This window comes from Pseudopipra pipra, chromosome 4 (genome assembly GCF_036250125.1).
Source record: "Pseudopipra pipra isolate bDixPip1 chromosome 4, bDixPip1.hap1, whole genome shotgun sequence".
NCBI lineage: Eukaryota > Metazoa > Chordata > Aves > Passeriformes > Pipridae > Pseudopipra > Pseudopipra pipra.
This window is the reverse complement of record NC_087552.1, coordinates 70,624,679-70,645,648: the sequence shown is the minus strand read 5'-3', so window position 1 is coordinate 70,645,648 and position 20,970 is coordinate 70,624,679. Positions and strand designations below refer to the sequence as shown.

General features: G+C 47.5%; 1 protein-coding gene across 1 annotated transcript; it reads left to right on the top strand.

Moving 5' to 3' along the window:
* The first annotated feature begins 17,123 nt into the window (after positions 1–17,123).
* FOXI3 (forkhead box I3) lies at positions 17,124–20,606 on the top strand. Its single transcript, XM_064654013.1, has 2 exons — positions 17,124–18,000; positions 19,201–20,606. Exons 1-2 carry the CDS (start codon positions 17,304–17,306, stop codon positions 19,788–19,790), a joined length of 1,287 nt encoding a protein of 428 aa, XP_064510083.1. The 5' UTR covers positions 17,124–17,303; the 3' UTR covers positions 19,791–20,606.
* The last annotated feature ends 364 nt before the right edge of the window (positions 20,607–20,970 follow it).

The window sequence follows — 20,970 nt, the reverse complement described above, 5'->3', positions numbered from 1 at the left end:
AGGATATTAACGCTCTGGCAAGGGTTGTGTGCTGCAAACAGCTCAGCACTGGCGTTAGAAAGGAAGAGAAGCCCTTCGTCCCCACTGCATTTTATGCAAATTAATATTAGAATAAATGATACAACAAGGAAAGAAGTTATTTCCAGAAATGTGAAACTCTCATGTTCTCCTGTGCTTATATTAAAGGGATTACACTCCATTTCCTTCTTAATACAGCTAATGCTCTATGGGAAGCCCTCAGGCCAGGGATTAAAGCACTTATTCAATTAATTAGGAACAAACTTCTGCCTTAAAGTCAAACACATAAATATCAGTAAGCCCTCAGAGTGTCTTCCTTCCAGGACAGATAAAATGGATCCTATTTCTTGCGTAAATGACACCAAGTCTGCACTCTAGAATTAATAGGAGTAATATAACTTAAGAAGAATCACTTTAAAATATCACAGTTCTGTAATGCAATATGGTAAAGGAGGGACAGTCCCATCATCTTGAACTCAGCATTGGAACCCCCATCAGTTACAGGGGGAGCAGAATAAGGTCCTACAAGGCTAATATAAATGAGATAAGATTTTAGGATGCAACATTGGTAACCAGCTCCACGCTTCAGGCACAGCAGTGTTTGGATGTATTTGAAGTTAGGGGTGAAATCCTGGCCCTGCAAAACACAAAAAAAGAAAATGCTTATTCAGTAGGATCCGAATTTCACCTAAGGTGTCTGATTCATTACTGAGATAGAAGACAATTTCCAAAACCTGGCTCCAAATCCTAATCTTCCTTGATGATAGCTTGATCCTTCCGTCTTCTCGCAGGCACAGCTCACATGAAATTAAAAGGCATTTTGCCAGAACAGTTTATGCAGGAACAGCCCACTATTACTGTTCAGTTTCCCATTTCTTCTTCCCAAATATCAAAGGATGGGTCTGATAATTGCCAACATAATTCCAATTAGAAGTGGATAGGAACCAAAATCCCAGTTCTCATCTTCCTCTGCCTCCAAGAGAGTTTATCTGCCTCCTCATTGTTAATGCAGATGTGGAGGAAAAGTAAACCAGCCACATGCCTTTTTCAAAAATGTTTTTATATATATATGGACTTTTTAAAATTTCCCTTACAGTAGCTAGTGGGATGCAGTGCCATCATCTCTCCTGTGATATCAATTCCCTGCAATGGTCCTGGTTTTCTCTCAAGTCTCCTGATACATGGAGACACAGCTGAAGGATGCTCGTGCATGTCAGATCCATCCCCTGGCATCCCCACAACACTCAGCACAGGCTGTTCGTGGGAGAAATCCAGCTGGAGTGACTGGAAATACTGTGTTGGCTTCACATAAGCTGGAATTGCTCCTTCCCTGCACCATTAACCTCTGCATGATAATTCAAACTCTGCTACTCAGAGCAGCACCAGGCACTTAGTGTCACCTTGAATCTCAGCCATGGGGTTGTTTTGTCAGAATTTTTTTCACCAGGCAGATTTTGCTGTGCCTTTTCCTGCCCACCTTCCCTCACTTAAATATTTTCTGTATGTTTTGCTAGAGCTTACCTGCCCTGGGAGCATTTCACTGAGGAGAGCTCACTCTACCCTGCATGGCTGCTCCCCATGTAGCTGTCTGCACATCCCTGAAACAGAAGATATAATGCTGAAGACCAACATTGGGCTATAAACACCTGCAGGAAAAAATTGTTCTTAAATAATTGATTTATTTTCACTCCAGGAAGGCTATGGTTGAGATTCCCAGAGTCAAAGCCTAAACCACTCACCTGAATGGAAGTGCCCCTGTTTCTCAAGGCAATGGTAACCCCAAACATCCAGGGAGGCTTTCAGAGGGTCCTGGTGATTTTGACCCTTCCACATCATGCCTAGAAGCAAATTACAACAAGACAGCCTGGACCAGATTGTCAAAGGCAGACAATGATGTGGGTTAGTAGCACCTTGGGATAATCTGACAATGGGCCCCAAGGTCTGATAGCTGAGCTCTGGTCCTTTACAATCAGATTGGAGGAGTTTACATTATAGTCAAATATATTATATATTATAATGTAAAATGATGAGATTTCTGTACCTGACCTCTGCAGCTCCTTCCCGACATCCTGCTGGTGCTTAGAAGTATCTATGTACCTCTGGAAATTCCACCTCATAGCCTCAATAAGACTGTAGGAGCACACAGGACATGATACAGAGATAAATTTCACCTCAATTTGTCCCTAACTTACCATATTTGCCATCTTTTCCCATCTGTGAAATGTAAAGGTGCAGTCTAAGCCTGCAGAGCTCCTGTGCAAGGTGCTGCACTGGATACTGGCAGGGTTCAGGGGAACCATCTCATCTATTAACAACTCAGTGCACGAACACATGGCCAAGGAGGACATACCTCCCTGTCAACCCAGCCCTTGAAAAGTGCTCTTTGGGCTAGGAATAAGATTCATTGCCCCCATGAGGATGTTGAAAGAGGGAAGTGATCAGTAAGCAGGACCCCCAACGCGTGGAGGAGGCTGGGTTAATCTGTGTATCTCCATTCAGGTTATCACCATGAGGAGACAAAGCACAGAGGGGAGACACTTCTTCAAGGGACAAGTGTTGACAGCCTGTTCTGTCAGCATGAGGTCAGTCACCCATTTGGGTCTAAAAACATGAACTTTGGTGGCAGTGCAGCAGTCCAGCATGGGCACGTTTCCTATGGAGTTATTTATTTCATCCTTCTCTCCTGTTTTCTTGATAAATTGGTGGGGCCATTTAGGGCATCATGTGAGCAGAAACAAGCAGCATCCTTCAGCCTAAATCTGAGGCCCCTGTAGCTCTCTTCCAGCCACCTAAATCACTCACAGGACTGAGCCCTTGAAGTCAAACTCCTTGTTGGACAGACACTCCTCTGTGCAGAAGACAAGGGCATCTGGTGAACTCAGTGGTGGTGCTCCAAATCTTTGGGCAGTTCTGTTGTAACCTGCCAAAACAATCAGCTGTTTGTTCCTGATTATCCCCCAAAAAGCATCCATCAGCAGAGGATGGCTCAAATCTCATCACTGTCTGTATAATGTGTCCTGTGATATAAATCATTGCATATTTATGCACCTGTGTAAGGCAAATGCATATCTGTATTGTTGGAGAACCTAAATCTGCTCCCTAATGCCCGTTGTTTAAACAGCCCTTTAACCACATCACTTTTCTCCTCATTAGGTTAAGTCCCTGGAGGTGAAAAAGTCCTTCCCAAAATGGTTTTCACTCACTCACTCAGTTCAAAGTAAACATGCCTCTGGGACCATTATGTGTATCAGGTATCCCAGGCTTTGTTAAGAGCTTGCCTGTTAGGTAAATTCTGCTTCTCCTTCTCCTTGGAAGGAGAAGGTTAAAAATTAGAGATAGGCTCACACAAGTAATACAGAGGAGCTTTACAGACAAATAAGAATAACAGATGAAATTCAGAGCAGTGCACACAAGTGACCCAAATCTCGGGGAGGCTCTTGATCTGATGTAACTCTGGTTGCAATATGACACTGGTTTGACTTATGCCTGTCACTTGTAATCTCAATCATCACACACCTCATGGTGGCCAAGAGCCGACATTTTCACCAGCAGTCAGCAGAGCCAGCACATATAGCTGAGAGCCCGAAATGACAAGCATGAGCCTTTGCTAACAATGCACAAAGAGGAAATGTGCACCTAAGGCACATCACAGAAAATCCTCGAGCCGTATGCCCACATGTCACAGGTATCAGCCAGCTGGGCTTTCCTTGAGTCTCACCTCACATTACAACCGCATCTACTTCTCAAAGGCAAGTTTGGCAGGACAATGACCGCTCTGAATGAGCTCAACCAGGCCTCATCCACAACTGCTCCAAGGTTTGGACTGCATATGCAACTGGGAGATTCTCTCACTGCAGCCATTAGCTGTTCAGCTGATCTGAACTTGTCAGGGAGAATAAAGCAACCACCTGCTCCCAGTGACAAGAAAAGTAAAGTGAGATCAAACGCAAGCAGGAGGAGAGAATTTAAACCATGCAAGAGGTGGTTGCATGTCATTTCAGAAGTCACCTTTTCTCTTTGATCTGTGCTTAGGAAGCGGGCACCTCCTGGATCAGATGGTCATTAGAGAAGTGTGCCACCGGAGTCATCCCACCTTGAAGTCTCAAGTGTTTGCTTTCCCCAGGGATCCTCCTCCTACTTCCACCACCGTATAAATCATCTGCCCTAAGATTTCCTTTAGAGAAGCCAATTAATACAGGTTAGGGAGCAGGAAGCACATCCTCATTCACTGCGATGAAGCTGAGCCTGAGCTTTTATAACTGTATTATACACACACAGGTAGGTCCTCTAGAGATCAGGGAGCTACTATAAAAGACACACAAAAAAAGCCCTGGCCCTGAAGAGCTTACAGTTGAAACACACGACACAAATAAAGGACTTCGACTTGAAGGATTTTAAAGACAAAGCACTCTGAGACAAAGCAAGCTACAGATCACACAGAAAATCTGTGGCAAAACTGGATAAATCCCACTTTGATGAATCCTCACTTCTGCCCTTAACAGCTCCTTGGAGCACTGCCTGGGTTTTGTTAACAAAGTGTTTGTTTTAGCAGCACGCTTTGGGGGAATGAAAGATGGTGCCATTTTAATGTGGCAAGTGCACACAGCTACTTTCTAAAGGCTGAGATTTGCAGCAGGTGTGAATGCAGATATTCACCAACCCTGGGCATGCAATAAAATAAAACCCCTTGCATTTAGTTTGTTGATGCCTTCAGTGAGTGTTAACAAGAGGAAAAACCATGGGGGAGAGAGAGCCTGGTCTCAGGTTACCCCATAAATTGGTTAAGGCTGCAGAGAGGATTACAGTCCCAGAGCCATCCTAAGTATGGAGGTGTCATTACAGCAAAATCAAAGGTAACCATGGGGCTTGGCAGGTAACTGTCAACAGCCACGGGAAAGAGCCAGCCTGGGAAGGAGCTCCGCGTCAGGATGAAATTCAGTCACCTTTATTTTCATTTCAGGTGAGGGGTCAAGCAGAAAAGCTATCCCCAGCGGCCTTTATTTACAGTTTTCAAGGGAGCGGCTGATGAAGTGTTTAGAGGAAGAAGGATGAACCTGCTCGCCCCTCACTCACAGAGACCAGCCTGATGACAGACAGAGGATGCTGTAAATGGCACAGGAGCTGGGAAGAAGCCTTTTATGAATGAAACAGCAGTGGTCCTAATAAAATCATTAACAAAACTCCCAGTGGCTTGAACGGGGTCAGGACTTCACCTGTAATATTTGCGGGGAGACAAAGGAAAATATCTTCCCATCGGGACACTTGCTTTCTGCAGCACAGGAACTCGCTGCCAGCAGTGATAGCAACAGAGAGCCCCCACAAGCAGATTTCAAGGCATTTCTTCAGCTTTTTTCTTTTACATTTCTTCTCTCCATCCTACCTAGGCAACCAACCTGAATTTCTAGAAAACCACAATATGATAATTTTTTCCTTCTAGACATGTTGAAAATTTGCTATAAAAAACTTAAAAGGTTTTTGCATCTCTCTGGATGTCTTGTTGATGAATGAATACAGCAGCTATAAATGGTTTTGTGTTGTCAAGTCAGGCTAGCTACATCCATGCTGGAAAAAATACCAGGGACTGTTTTTTGGCCTTGAGTTCACATCCACACAGCCCAGCCAGCACTGCCAGTAACAGACTGGTCCCATGAAAACTGCCCACTGAGAAGTTCATATCCTCTGAGCTGTGCCTGGAGATGGGAGAGTACTGTGAATCCCAAAGCATGGCTGGTCCACACTAATAATTTAACAGCATGGAATACTGCAGGTCCCAGCTGAGCCCACAACAGGGTCCTGTCCAGTGCAGCAGTGGAAATGCAGCCGTGTGTGTGTGTGTGTGTGTACTGGGCACCCAGTGTTCTCCTGTGATGTTATCAGGTAAATGGAAGATGACTTGCAAGGGAATTTTAAGACCCCACAGCTTCAAGCTGACCAGCATGGGGAGGCAGAGGGTGATGAGACCCCACAAGAACACCACAAGGCACAGCTCCAGCTCTTCCATGGACTGAGGGGTGCAGCAATGCAAGGAGCCCAGTGCCTCCTGCCATTCCCAGAAATCCCCACACAGACAACAAAAGGTGGAATTTCTCCTTTTCCACTCAGCCACTGGAAAGCTTCCTTCACCCTCCCTCCTCTTCAAAGACCTAAACCCAACCAGCAGCCAGTTTTGCAAGGGTTAACCAGCATGAAATGAATGTGGAGAGACAGTTCGGGACCATAATCACTTATTATTTTCAGGTAATATGCTTTATCTCCGACTAATCTCCTCATGTGGAGAAACACTCACAGCAGACAAGAGTCACTGAGGTTATCTCTGATGATGGGGCTCCACGGACTACTGGCTGCGAGGGACCGAGGAGAGGCCAAGGAGAGGACTTCAATTATGGCCTGAACTATGCTCTGGTAGCTGAAAGGCCATTGTTTAATCTACTAGAAATCATCTATTTTAGCAGATAAAGGGATTACTCGGGTTTTCTTTTCCCCAAGAACAGCATGTTATTCCAACTACTAATGGAACATTTGGTATTTAATTAAAGAAAAAGCACGGGGAGAAGCAACACAGGCATCAACATCACTTCTGGGGAAATTCAAATTGATTGTCACCCTTTGATGCTGCTCAATCACCTCTATCTCACTCACCCTTCCTACAACCCAGATTAAATCATCTGGTTCTCTCCATCCTGAACATTTTATTTTTTTTTTTTAGGGATCCCATCCAAAACTTTGGAAGCACGCAATGAGAATTCACCACTCCACAGAAATCTCCTGACATGCAGAAAGCCAGATCACACATCAAGGGGAGAGTGTGGAAATTTGAATTGGATTTTGCCTCTTGTTCTGCATGCTTGGTGCTGGTTGCTGTCAGGGTTCTGTCTGCCTGGCCCATTAGAGTGATCTGGTGGCATAGGTCCCATATTTGGAAACTCAAAGTGGCTTCATTGCTCAAGGATGAACTGGAACTGCTGCATGAATAAATCTACCCTTTGTCCCCTTTCCCTCCCAGTTCCCTTGTCTTTGCCACCTCCATTTTCAGAGAGTTTTGCCCTTTATTTTTTGTCCCACAGACTAATGACCATAGGGTACAGTTACAGGCCATTCTCAAGTGCTCCACTGTGTTCAGGAAATAAAGGCTCCTTTTCTTATGTCTTTCAACCCTTCGATCTGCAGACTGCAGACCCAAAGGGTCTATGAGGGAATATTAAGGAGTAGCTGCTTTCAGGTGTCAATGCAGTACCTAAGGGTCCACACCTCTGCTGAGAAAAATGTAAAACAACAACGAAAAGAAACCAAAACAAAAAGCAATGTACTCATTTCTCCTAGCATCTGGATCTTAATCCTCTTCCCTTTACCAGAATAAAGAACAGGGTACCTTGAATGTGATTATCCAGCCAGCCAGCCAGCAGTAAAGCTTCCTCGTGCCTTTTACATATCCTCCTTCTGACTGTCCCAGTTCTGGCATGCTCTCACAATTTGTGACATTTCATTGCAAAGACCAATTGTCTTTTTTTTTTGTTTTGCCTTCCTGACCATTCATTTCTTTGCACACAAAGCAAGGACAGGGACCTACTGAATAGCCTGATTTTTGCTTCCACCATTTGTCTGTGTCTTTTCATGACAGTTGAAGTTGATCTACGCCTACATGTGCCAGCTAGATCCTATTTCAGATCTCTGTGAGGATGTGCTGCTGACCTGTGTGGTAAAATTTCTCAGATAAATGGGGCTGTCCATCTTGTCCACCCAGCTGCTACCTGTCCGTGTAGTTCTCTTCCTTTCTCCCTTTCCTCCTGGTCTTTGTCTGGCTCACACCAATGTTTGATCTACATCATTCATCGTGGGACACACCAACCCGACTTGGCACATATGATGTGCGAGCACCACCACTGAATATGTGATCATCCTCAGGTTTTTGATCTTCTAACTTTGCCCAAAGTCTTTGGTGACTGTAACTCCATCCTTCACTTTCTACAGGCAGCTCCAGAAGTCATTGTGAATTATCAAGTCACCCTGTCTGCTACCAGTCATTGTGTTGAACCAGTTGTTCAGCTTGTTCTTGACCAGGACTGCTGACCTCACCTCTTCATAATGTTTTTCAGCAGCTTCTTACACATATCATATAGCCCCAGGACACTCCACACACCTATTGCCACATACTGGGTCAAATGACTTCTTGAAATTGTGCAACTGAAGAACTGAAGTGCTTCTTGATATCTCTGAACTTGCCAGTGACCTGCCTCTGGTTTTGCTGTATTGTCCCTCTTACTTTGTGGAAACTGAATCTACTTTCTGAATCCTCCAGCAAGGAACACAGTGAGGAATTTGCTTGGGTATCAGGAAACACACAGAATTTGGAAGGTTCCTTGTGGGAATTCACTTAATAGGAGCACTGTTCCTTGTCTAAAGGATCTTTTCTTTCCTGATAGCATACAGTTTCCAAGTTGAGTCAGTGATCCATGCTACAGCCCCATCGATCCATTCTCAGCCCTTCAGATTTCTTCAATCTCCTGAACTTTCACAGAATTATAGAATGGTTTGGGTTGGAAAGGACCTTAAAGATCACCCAGTTTCAAGCTCTCTCCTCTATGGGCAGGGACACCTTCCACTAGACCAGGTTGCTCAAAGCCCAGTCCCACCTGGACTTGAACACTTCCAGGGATGGGGCATCCACAACTTCTCTGAGCAACCTGTGCCTGTGCATCATCACACTCACAGTAAAGGATTTCTTCCTGATATCCAACCTAAACCTGCCATTTTTCAGTTTAAATGCTTGTCCTGTCACTACATGCCCTTGTAAAAAGTCCCTCTCCAGCTCTCTTGCAGGCTCCCTTCAGATACTGAAAAGCCACAATAAGGTCACCTCAGAGCCTTCTTTTCTCCAGGCTGAACATTTCCAATTCTCTCAGCCTTCTTTGCACCTCTGCTAGCAAGATTCTTCTTGTCAATCTGCTTCTGAAGCGTTATAATCTCCCAAACACTGAGAATCTCTTTATCTCTTGATCAGTCATCTGTAAAAACCCTGGTGATATTTCACCCATCTCTTCAGCTGTCCTTCTTTGAAAGCAGGGAGCTCTACTCAACATTAATGTTGAGGAGGATACACTAGTTCTTCTTCCTTAATGTTTAATATAAAAAGACTATCTTGATTTGGATTTCCACAAGAATGTTTTAATGCTGCCTTCTTTTAAACCAGTTCTCCTTGACTACCCTTGCTATTTTCACTTTTGCTCTGTGTATGCCTGATCAGAGTACGTGTTTTCACCTATGCTTTCTGCTTTGCTCTGGCCAGGTGGAGAATGTCTTCCAACACCCAGGCTCAGTGGCTGCTTGCTTTCTCTCTCACCAAGCAGTGTTAAATAAGTATTGTTGAGACAGGTGATGAGATTATGACTGCAGAAGACCACTGCTCCAAGGGAAACCCAGGGCTTGTTCTTCCTGTACTTGCTAATTTTGGTCTTCCTAAGTGCCAACCAGAGTTTTCACCTCTTTTGTCTGTTAATTTTGCAGTTGCACTTCTTTTTGCTTATGTAGAGCCTCATGAAAGCCTGTAGGCACTCACCAGATCTGCTCCTGGTTAGTATTGTCTTTGCCAGTGTTTGACACGTGCCAGTCAGTCACAAACATCAGTCACTAGGCACATGAATGGTTCACTCCCAAGGTATGGCTTAGGCATGCCTTGACTGGCAGCAAAATCACCTGAAACTCTTCAAAGAAATCAAGGAAATTCTTCCTCCACATCTGTTATAGGAGCCCATACCTCTATAAGCATTAGGAAACCTGTTCAACAGCCCTGAATGGGAAGACTGATTTCTGTAAGGTGGCAAACCTTGAGTTTATCAGGGTTTTCTTTTTACAACTCTGATTCCTGCTGATGTCTCTCCTGCGTTTTGCATCACTGCCTCAAAACAAGGTTTTCCCACACAGCATTGCTCCCTCGTCTGTCCACCTGATTTTCAAATGCATCCAGTATTATGCTGGCACATCTCTAACTGGCTCATTAGCAGTGAGATTTTACCCGAAGTGATCTCAGATTCCTGTTTCTGCTGGTTAAAGCTTCCATTAGCAGCAATCCTTCTGCTGAACCACGTCCCCTCATCAGACACCGAGTCACAGATGTCAGATAGCACCTACATGGCCAAGAAGAGTGAACAGACCTCAAAATGTTTCTTTCCAGCACACTTTATAGCTGACATGGCCCTGTGGGTCTCAGCACCTGTTGCTCTGCATTTTCTGAGTACTTTCCATGAGTGGGGTTTCAGCTTAGGAGATGAAAAAGTGCTCAGCCCTTCTCATAAGAGCCACACTTCCAAGAGAGGGCAATTCTAATTTAGGCATCACAGCAGTATCTAAATTTCCAGAATCACCTGCCAGACTGGGCAACAAACCCTGGACAGAAATATCACTGAACTTATCTGTACTGGACAAAATTAATCACAGTGCAAAGACAGCAAAGCAACTGAAGAACACCTGAGTCTGGAGCAGGAGTATAGTCCAACGTTCAAGGCAGGTTGCTGGTAGGAAAATAGGAACATGGGAGATCACTGTGGACAGCTATCCGTGTGTGAGCTGCTGAATTGAGCCCCTTCTATCTGTCCTGCTTCAGGTCTGGCCACTGATTCCTCTTCTGACTTTGTCCTTTATCCTCATGCTTCAGCCCCTTGCATAGATATTTGTAGACTGCAAACAAGTCACCCATAATACTCCCTTCATGTAATTAATTAAAGAGAGTTCCTTGAGAAGCTTCAAGGCATAGCTGTTGTGTACAGCTGGTTGTGTACACTGTACACTGTTGTGTACAGTGGTATCTGCTCACGAACATGGTTCCTACCAGTTTTATTTGATATAGCTCTTTTATTTGACTGGATAATAAACAACTTCATCCCTGTAACTTTACCCTGCTACTCATTATTTTATATGTGCCATCACAATTTCACACAGCATCAATACAAAATTATTATAATTCCTTATTTCTATGCTTCATTCACCCAAAAAACACAACAAGGAACAGCTGATAATTCACAAGAACTACAAAAACGTTAAAAAAATTATTTATTCCTGAGACAGACTCCCTCACCTCTTCAATCTCAGATATTTTTCCCGAATGTGTCCTTTTGCTTCTCCATATCAAAAGACACCCTGCCCCTTTGCTCTCTGTCCCCATGCAGAGGTAGCTCCATGTCAGTGAACTGTCTTCTTCATTATTTAACACTCCATAGCCCCAGTTTTAGACTCCTAACCATTTGGTAGACAATGACTCTTTATTTTCCCCCAAAATCGGTGACAGAAACAGAATAATGAGACAATTTCCACAAAATTTCCCTGAAAAGAGACTCAAGGACTTCTTTTTCACAGTGGCATTCTGAGATATCTGTTTAATTGCACCATGGGGATTTCATATCACTTTGTAAAAATCCACCTCCAAGATGGCACTAATCAAATACTTTCAGAAATCAGTTACATCAAGAGTCACTTCCTCTTCCTGGAGAACAACAGCAAATTAATTTGACAAGGTCTCTTTTCTGTGTACACACACTCATTGGCATCGATTCCATTGCCTTCCTCTAAGAATTCATTAATCAAGTGATGTGCCCACTATTTCTTGCCTTTAACAGTGACAGGCTGACAGTTCCAGCACCACCCAATCCCTTGCCCAATCTTTTCAAATAATGAGCCAGTATCAGCTTTCTTAATCCTCTAAAACCTTCCCAGTGTCCCAAAATGAAAAGCCAGCATCAGTGGCCCACATGATACTGGTTCAAAGAGTTCCGAAACTCTTGGCTGTGAATTACTGGGCCTGGCTGATCATAAAATATTTCATTTATGTGGTTGCCATTTAACATAATTCCTAGTTACTAATGGAGCCCAAAATGCTCTTCCACCAGTACCTGATAGTAATACACTATCTGATTTGTCTCCCCCCGACAAACATGGAAAAGACATACTAATTTAATACTCCTCCGTTTCCTTGTGGTTGTGGTGATGACAGCTACTGCCTTTATCTACTAATAGTTCCAATTATTTTTTCCTTAGCTGACCATAAATTTATGTTTTTCTGTTTCCATTATTCATTCCAGGGCATAGTTGGCTCATTTGGACGAATTGAGACCAAAAGATATTGGCCTTTACCTTCTCCTGTAGGAGTAACCATTATAGGGCAACCAGCCCAGAGCATTTGAAATATCCCATTACACATCAGAAACATGTAAAAAGCAAGAAGGTGATTTATTTCAACCCAGATCAGCTTCTTCCTTTAAGCAAGAGGGAAGAAGCCCCTTGCTTAACACTCCCCCCAGATAAGTTACCATCCAATAGTACCAAGCCAGGCACACCTCCTTGCCAGATGGACTTTTTTACTGTTGCAAAAATAAAATGAGGAAAGATTAAATTCACAGGATCACAGTGGGGATTTTAAAATACTTTATATGAATTTTAAGACCGAGGAGAGGATAGAGGAATGCAGGGCACTGAGAGCTTCTGCAAACCCTTACCAAAGCCCTGGAGCATGTGCTTAATCCACCCGCTAACAGCTGATTTCCTTCTGTCTCCCACCAGGTTCCTTTTTCCCCCAAAACACAAAAGTCAGGCTTTTTTCCAGTTTTGGTAAAATCACTTCTGATACACAGAGTTACTGAAGCTTGGCCACATCCCTCTGTCCCTCAAAACTCTGAAATTTCCACTTGCAACTGTCTCACTCCCAAGGTGTCTATTTAATCCCACTTTTATTAGGAGCACAGCTCCGAGTAACTTACAGAGGTTACAAACAATGAAGCTTTTATCAAAACTTCAGCTAATCAGTCACTAACAAGCTCTCACTCAGGAAGGGACTAGGCAGGCCCAGGCTAAAACTAACCTGAGGGGGTAAAAAAGGGGAAAAAAAAATTTAAAAATAGGATTGGGAAGAGGGTTTTCCTCTCAAGCTGGATTAGTGACCCAGTCTACAGCGACAGAAACACTTGTGTGAGCACGGAAGCCATAAAGAGCAGCGAGGAGTGGACACAGAACAGCTTCTTTCAGCGATGGTGTTCACTCCCAGCAGCCTGAAGAGCTGGAGCAACTTTGGCTTGGGATGAACTGTGATTTATTTCTTGCCTTGTGGCCGGGTCCAGGAGCTCCATCACACTCAGCAGCACATAAACACAGTGGTGCTATCCCAAAACGCTAACCCTCAGTCTGCAGCCTGCAGTGTTTTACAGAGACCATGAACTCGAAACGAAACAAAACCAAGCCTGTTGTCGGTAGCCTGAACATCGTGGAATGAGGACACCTCCCCAGGAAATGTTGTAGGGTCTGAAAAATCAAGAAAGATTTGGAAACCTCTGATCTTATCGTAAGGTAAGTTGGCAAAATTTAATCGCCAGAACTTCGGTCCAATAGATGACTAGATACAGGGAGGGAGGAATATACATTATTCTCCTTAGGTAAGGGATAAAAATTACTTCAACCTGTATACACATACACAGAACACCCTTCCCAAATGCATGGCAGTGAAACCTCTGTTGCACACCATCAGATATTCTCTGTTAGCCATCTGCAGGACAAATCAGAGGTTGATGGAAAAAAAGAGACATTCCTATAGCACATTAATAGGTGTGAAGTACTCAGTATAGGGAGGAATATGCTTGGCTGTAAGTAAGGGAGTGATACCAGATCTTAAATTTAATTTGAGCTGTTCTTAGTCAATTCCTTACTGTTCTTGAGGGTGGAGCCATAGTACTGAACCACTGCAAGAGAAAAGATAATTTTCCCATTTTGTCCCTGAGGATCAAGAACTCAATCCCAATTTCATTGACTACTTTGGAGAAAGATATAAACGAATGCTTCATGTGCAGGTTGTATGTGGCCCATAGAGTTGCTGCCTTGCTTCTTGCCAGCCCTGGGGAAAAAGTGAGACTTATATTGCCAGTGCAGCCAAAACAAAACAAACCTGTGGTTCCTGCTTCACTGCAGCAATTCAGAGTCATTGAAGGGATCCTGGTTTCTCTATCCTCCCAATAATAGCAATATCAGCCAATATGGGCTAGTATGTCCTGATCCTCCAACACATACCTTGTGCCAGGACCTCAGCATCCTCGAGAAATGGAGAGAGACCCAGGTGGGTGCAGGTATCGGTTCCCGCTGCAAAGCTGGGTGCTCGGGTCTGAAGCATTTTCAGGTTTCTGTGTTCAGCTGCACACGCCTGAGATTCACAACAGGAAAGTTAAGCTTGTACCTACACGTTCAGAGGAGCTGGGCCTTAGAGGCAAACACAGTGTCTTCCTAGCAGGGGGAAAAGCGCTTGTCACACACATGACAAGGACAAGTGCAACACAAAAGTGAACAGTGTGGCAAGCACAAGGCAAGGATGGGGAGGACTTTGCTCTCCTGAGGCATTATTCCTTGGGAAGTCTTGAAACACTTTCCAAGGCAGCAGGCTGGAGAGGTTTGCACTTAATTGCAGCTGGCTCGGGCTATGGCTCAGCCCAACACCAAGGTGCCATGGGGTCCCCTACCCAAGCAGACCTCCCTGCCCCACACTCAGTGCCAACACTAACGAATGTCCCCAGCACTCAGTAATAACAGAGTCATGTCAAAGCTTTGCCAAAACCCAGCCCCAAGCCTGCTCCCAGTGATGGACAGTAGCCTCAGACTCTTACCTTGAAACTGATTTCAGTTCAGTGTTTCAGCATCTTTTGCCAGCTACCCGGTGCATTTCTGCAAGGCAAACGTCTCCCAGAGCTCTCTGGAAAAAAAAGCAGCATTTAGAAAGCAGAGAGGCAGGGTGCTGGATCTCTTCATGCTCTCCTCGTGCCTTGGCAGAAGGGAACAGCAACAGGTCTGTACTGAGAGCTGACGATGTTTCGAGGCAACACTGCACGCTACTTGCAGGATAAATGCATTAAGAAAATTAAATGTTTTTATAGCCGTCACACCATCAAAGCTTTATTCTCTCTGCTCTTTAAATTAAGTGTTGGTTTGCATATTCGTGCCATCCCAGCTATGTAATAACCTTTCTGAAGCTATTTTTGTTTCACATTCCTTACTATTTGGTAAAGCAAGCTGGAGTTTTCTGAGGACACGTACTTTTATTAGAGCTAATTCAGCATTATTTTTCTCACCCGTTTACTTTGTTGGAAGCAGAGAAATTAGCTAACGAAAACTCGAAGGCAGCACACCATGCCTGTGAGGGCAACTGCCTTCCCTGCCTCGCCATAGCCGGGCTATTCCTCTAGATGGCTCTGCCCTTGCCCAAAAACATCAAGTCCCTGGAGCAAAACCCTCAATTCTTAGCGATACGGCGGTACCATTGACCGCTCCTCTTCCTCCTGCGACGATCGTGGGGGTTTTGACCAAACGGATAAACACAGATTTGTTGCAATTTTAGAGAATAATATTTTCGGCTTAGCTCTTCAAACACAGACGGAAGTTGCTTTTTAAAAATCTTTCTTGTCCTTTAAATGTCCTTTCTAGCTGTGATTTCCCAATAAACTGCTTGGTTTAGATACCTGTTGTCCGGTCAGGCTTCAAACCAGCATTTTCCAGTGCTACCCTGCTCTAAAGAGATGCGGAGCTGTTATAAATCGCAAAGGCAAGGAAGCTGAGAGGGGAAAAGGCACCTTGCAAAACGTAATGTAAACTTTTCTTCTGCCGTTCCGGCTATCCAAATACAAACGGGAAGCTCTTTCCCCAAAGGATGCAAAATAAAATCAGCAAACGCAACACTGACAGAAAAAAATAACAGTAGAAAAAGAAGAAAGGGAAAAAAAAAAGAAAACACAAAACAAACAAACAAACAAACAAAAAAATTAATTTAAAAAAAACCACGAAGAAAAAGACAGCAACAACAAAAATCCGAACTCCCTTATGACGAAGGGAGAAAACCCCAAATCGTAATTCTTTAACTCAGTCACTTTTAGGTGATTCTCTGTATCCAAAATGTTTGTCCGCTTGTTTTAAAACGAAATACAAAGTTGAAAATCCTTCAGCTATTATATCGCTACTTAGATCACACAAGGGATGAAAATTTGGAATCGGAGGCAGCCTGGGAAAGCTTCCCCGATTCAGCTTCACTAATTTACGAGTGCGTTTCTAACTATTTTATCGAGGACATAAAACGCAAAAACTTTTCCCAAAAGCTCCTCTCTCCCTCAAATCTTGACGTCCGGTGCTTGCAGAGAACACTTCGCATATGTACCTGGAAAGGGCATTTTCAGTCATTTTTACCAGCAGAAAACTGAATAACAGCCCTATTTAAGAGGCGGGGATGAGATGTATATCTCACGTATCTGGTAAGCGACCGACAAAGACTCTCTAAATCCTCTCGCACCGCTGAGTATTTTTGTTGTTATACGTGTGCTTTGCTCCGGACCAGAGGATTTGCCAGAGCTGATCCCCGTATATATCCCGGGTGTCGGGATTGTTGTGAACACCGAGAGCTTCTTCTCTGCAAAGGGATGCGCTTTAGCTCAGGCTGCCCCGGAACACTAAGGCGAAAATCAACTTTTATTCACTAAATCTCACCCTGTGCCCGCCAGCCCGTTCCGCCCGCGGTGCGAGCGAACACGCCGCTGGTGTTTGTTTGTTTAATTTCGGGCAATTCCTTATCCAAAGCAATTCCTTATCCAAAGCTTATAAACTGAGATCTCAGACCCAGCTTCTGTGAGACGGGCGGTAAAATTAACAACTCAGGAACAGAACTTAAGCGAATTTCACCCTTCGCGCTCCCGTCGTGGGAACCGCAGCGATGCTCACCCCCCTCCGACCTCAACGTCGGGGCCGAAGGGATCGGGGACCATCGCATCCGTGGGAAAGGGGGATCGCATCCCTGAGCGCCGGGGCAACTCGTAGAGCCCCGGGAAGGGGCCGGAAGAGGCGGGGGTCGGCCGGGCAGAGCGGAGAAACCCCCAGGACTTGGAGCGAGTGGAGGGACGGGCACAGCCCGGGGGGTGGGTCCGGCTCGGGGATGCTGCCCCCGCGCTGCCGGGAGCCAAATCCCTGGCGCCTCCCGCAGCTCCCCCGCCGGTCCCTCCCCCATCGCGGCTCTCAGGGCCCGGCCTTGCCCCCCTCCGCCCCCTCCCCGCCGCCAAGCAGCGCTACTGGTTGCTCCCTGCGCGCCGCCGCCCGCCCGCCCAGCCCCGGCCCCGTCCCCGGGCGGGGAGTCCGGGCGCACGGCAGCGCCTATAAGGGCGCCGCGCGGCAGCCCCCCGGGAGTTTTTTGGTCTGGGGCCACCGGGGCCGCGGGGCGGGGGGTTGTCGCCGGGAGAAGGACGGGAGCTGTGGGGGGGACCGCCGGCCGCCCTGCATGGCCAGGGATTATGAGCGCCGGTGAGTTGCAGCAGGCGCAGCCCAGAGCCTCGGCGCCGGCGGCCGCCCCCGCGCCCCCACAGCCCCGCAGCGCGCAGGAAGCCCCCGACATGGCGGTGTACTGCAGCGAGAACTTCAGCGTCTACCCCCAGCCCAGCCTGCACCCGCCCGGCGCCGCCGCTGCCGCCGCCGCGGCCGCCGCCGCCGCTGCCGCCGCCGCCGCCTCGTCGGGGCAGCGGGCGGGCGGGTACGCGCTGGGGGACTACGGGGCGCCCGCCAACGCCGGGTACCTGTGGGGCATGAACAGCCCCGCGCCTTACCTGCAGGGCCCGCCCGGCGCCGCCGCCGCCGCCGCACCCTTCCTGCCGCCAGCCTCGTACGGCTGCTCCCGGGGCGGGCAGCTCGTGGGCTCGCCCCCGGCCCCCGGGTCGCCTTCGACGGGCGGCGCGGAGCTGAGCTGGCTGAGCCTGGCCAGCCAGGAGGAGCTGCTGAAGCTGGTGCGGCCGCCCTACTCGTACTCGGCGCTGATCGCCATGGCCATCCAGAGCGCGCCCGAGAGGAAGCTCACCCTCAGCCACATCTACCAGTACGTGGCCGAGAACTTCCCCTTCTACAAGCGCAGCAAGGCCGGGTGGCAGAACAGCATCCGCCACAACCTCAGCCTCAACGACTGCTTCCGAAAGGTGCCCCGCGACGAGGACGACCCCGGTGAGGTCCCGCGCCGGACGGGAGGGCTGGCGGGGGCAGCGGGGGCAGGGAGCGGAGGAGCCGCTGGCACCGCCGTGAACAGAGGGGGTGGCAGTGGTCCCCGTGGCCGGGAGGGTCCCTTGTCCCCGCTAGTCGGGCGCAGTGAGGAGATCGCGTTCCCCCGTCCCCTCGGGGCCGGTGCTGAGAGGAGACCGCGCTCCTCCATCCCCTCTCGTCGGGCACTTTGAGGAACCCGCGCTCGGCGCTGTGATGAGACCGCGTTCCCTCGTATCCTCGGGGGCGTCAAGGAGGAGATCGGGCTCCCCCGTCCCCTCACCCGGGCGCTGTGAGGTGACCGTCCCCCTTCGCCCCAGCCTGGCCCGGCGCTGCCCCGCGGGAGGTGTAGGCGGGGGCCAGCTGGCCGCAGCCCTCGCCCCCTCCCCGAGCAGCCCGGGTTGTGCAAGGCCCGGCTCCTTGGGCCGTGATTCACGGCTCCCCTCCCTGCCCGCCGCTGTCCAGCCCGGCCCCGGGGCACAGCCGGTGCCCGGGAGTGGGCGGGGGCGCGCCCGGGCAGCGCTGGTCCGTCCCGGCGGGGCGGGGACGGGCCGGGCGGGACCCGCTCGGGACCTTGTGGGGTCATTGCGCCCATCCTGGCCGTGGGCAGGAGGCGCATGGGGACAGCTGATGCCACCATAGCACCTCGCACCAGGTCTTGTGCGTGGGGCGGCTTGTCTGCGACCCCCACAGCTCAGTGCTGCTGTCCTGCTGTCCTCTCGGAGTGCCGGAGTGTGTCAGCCCGGCTTTCCATCAGCCTTTCTGAGAAGAGCCATGGCAGGGACACTGCCTTGTCAGTCAGTGCTGAGATGGCAGCAAGTGCCCCAGCTTCTGTGAGGCAGCCAGAGCAAGGGGAGCCCCACTTCTTGCTTTCTTTAGCTAAGTCTGAGGTAGAGGTACAGATTCTCCCCTGAGGTTTATGCTCTGTGATGGGTTCTCCTCCTCCATGTGACCTTAAGGTTCACTTGAGCATTGGAGGGATGGAGGTGGTGATGTCCTGGAAACAGGTTTTGGATCCATACACTGATGCACAACAGAGAAACAGGTGTAGGAGAGATGTGAGGTCTGTGCCAGTCAGACAAGACATGGGTGCTGCTTATCTGTCAGCAGTGGGGTTCGCTGTCACAGAAGCTGACTTTCTCTCTTGTGTCTCCTGTTTTCCACCAGGGAAGGGAAACTACTGGACCTTAGATCCCAACTGTGAGAAGATGTTTGACAATGGGAACTTCCGTCGCAAGCGCAAGCGGCGCTCTGAGCCCAACGCCCCCGCCACCGCATCCGCGGCCTCCTCTCTGGGGGGCCTGAAGGCCGAGGAAGAGCGACCCATCCCAGCCACGGGCAAACCATGTGGAAACAGCCCACCCCCGGAGCTGGACCCCTCACCTTCTGCCAGGGACCATCCAAAAAGCTCCTCTCCCTCCGGTATCATTTCATCCACCCCCAGCTGCCTCAGCACCTTCTTCAGCGGCATGAGCTCCCTGAGCAGCGGGGGCAGCCGGCTGACAGGGAGTCTCAGCAGTGACCTGCATCACAGGAACTTCTCTGCTGGACAGCTGAGCAGTGGCACTTTCACCCCTTCCAGTAGCTCTTCTCAGGAGGTGCCTTCACCAGACCAGTTGCAGCGGGTTGCGGGACCTTCCCCCGCCTACTACAGCTCCTTCCATCCCAGCAGCAGCAGCCAGGGAGCCCAGTACAACCACTACTACAACTTCACGGTGAACAGCCTCATCTACACCCGGGATGGAACCGAGGTGTAGGGTCCTGGGGCCGCCGGGCTGCAAAGGGAATGGGAGTTGCAGGTGTACCTGGCAGCACAGAGGACCATATGCTTATTGCAAACAGCATTTCAATGTGGACACTTCCCAGGAGTTCTCCCAGGAAGACGGATCTTCTCACCTTTCAGAACAAGAACACCCCTTAAACACCAGCAGAAGGCAGATGCAAAGTCTTTTCCCCATCCTGGAAAATGTTAGGTGGTTTAGGTGGTTTGCCATCTAAATTCTACAGGCGTGGACTGAATTAATGTTTTCAGAGGTTTCTAATCCTGAATGTAGAACCAGAAGTTTAAAAACTATAACCATAAAGTGGTATTGGCAAGAGCCAAGTGTAGACATCCAGTGAGTCTTAGAAGAGAACAGGAAAAAGAAAATGAAGAGATTTCTTATGAAGTGCCTTGTACAATGTATTAAAAAACTCTTCTGCCAGCAATTGCCTCTGTAAGCCCTTGCTTCTGCCCTGCTCCTGCAATATGCAATGCACAGGGGGATACTCTGGGTAAACAACCCACCCAAAACCTTCTCAAACTCACAGAGGGTCTTCCTGTGCATGGCATATTGTACAGCGGGGCTGTGTCTTGTAAAACAACCCTTTTCCTTGAGCTTAGTACCAAAGATAACTCTAGCCATGCAGCTTTCGCATAAGAATAAACACTGGGCTATTTTTATACATATTTGTATGTAATGTAGCTCTTCTGTACATACGTTTCTATGTGGTTTTATATTTGTAAATTATGCTCTGGAGCTGTACTTATTTATAATGTGTTTTAAACTTTGTTAAAGTTTATTTTACTTTGTTTCCCCTTCTTTTTTTGTTGTTTTATTTGTTTTGAATTTTTTGTTGGTTTTGTTTTTGTTCGTTAGTGTATTAATGAAACTTTTCAGGCTGAACAGCTATTGGGAATAAAATGTTAACAATTGTTAGATGTTGGCCTGGTTGTTCCTCAGCATGTTTGAAGTATTTTAAAACTGTGGGAGACAGGTTTTTCTTTCACATGGTTTGGGATAAAAGGTGCAAAGATTTATGAACAATTTCATCTGTGCAGCAAAACAGAAAAACATCTGATCTGGGATATCAGATCAGGAGACACAGCTGTTTTGCAGCCTCTTGGAACCTCTCTGTGCAGAGTGGGCACTCTTGGATTTTTTGTTTGTTTGTTTT

What these genes read in the sequence shown, in the direction of transcription:
- FOXI3 (XM_064654013.1), top strand. Translation starts at nt 17,304, where the DNA reads ATGAGCGCCGGTGAGTTGCAGCAGGCGCAGCCCAGAGCCTCGGCGCCG. An exon ending in CCGCGACGAGGACGACCCCG is followed by an intron (nt 18,001 to 19,200) that starts GTGAGGTCCCGC and finishes GTTTTCCACCAG; the next exon opens with GGAAGGGAAACTACTGGACC.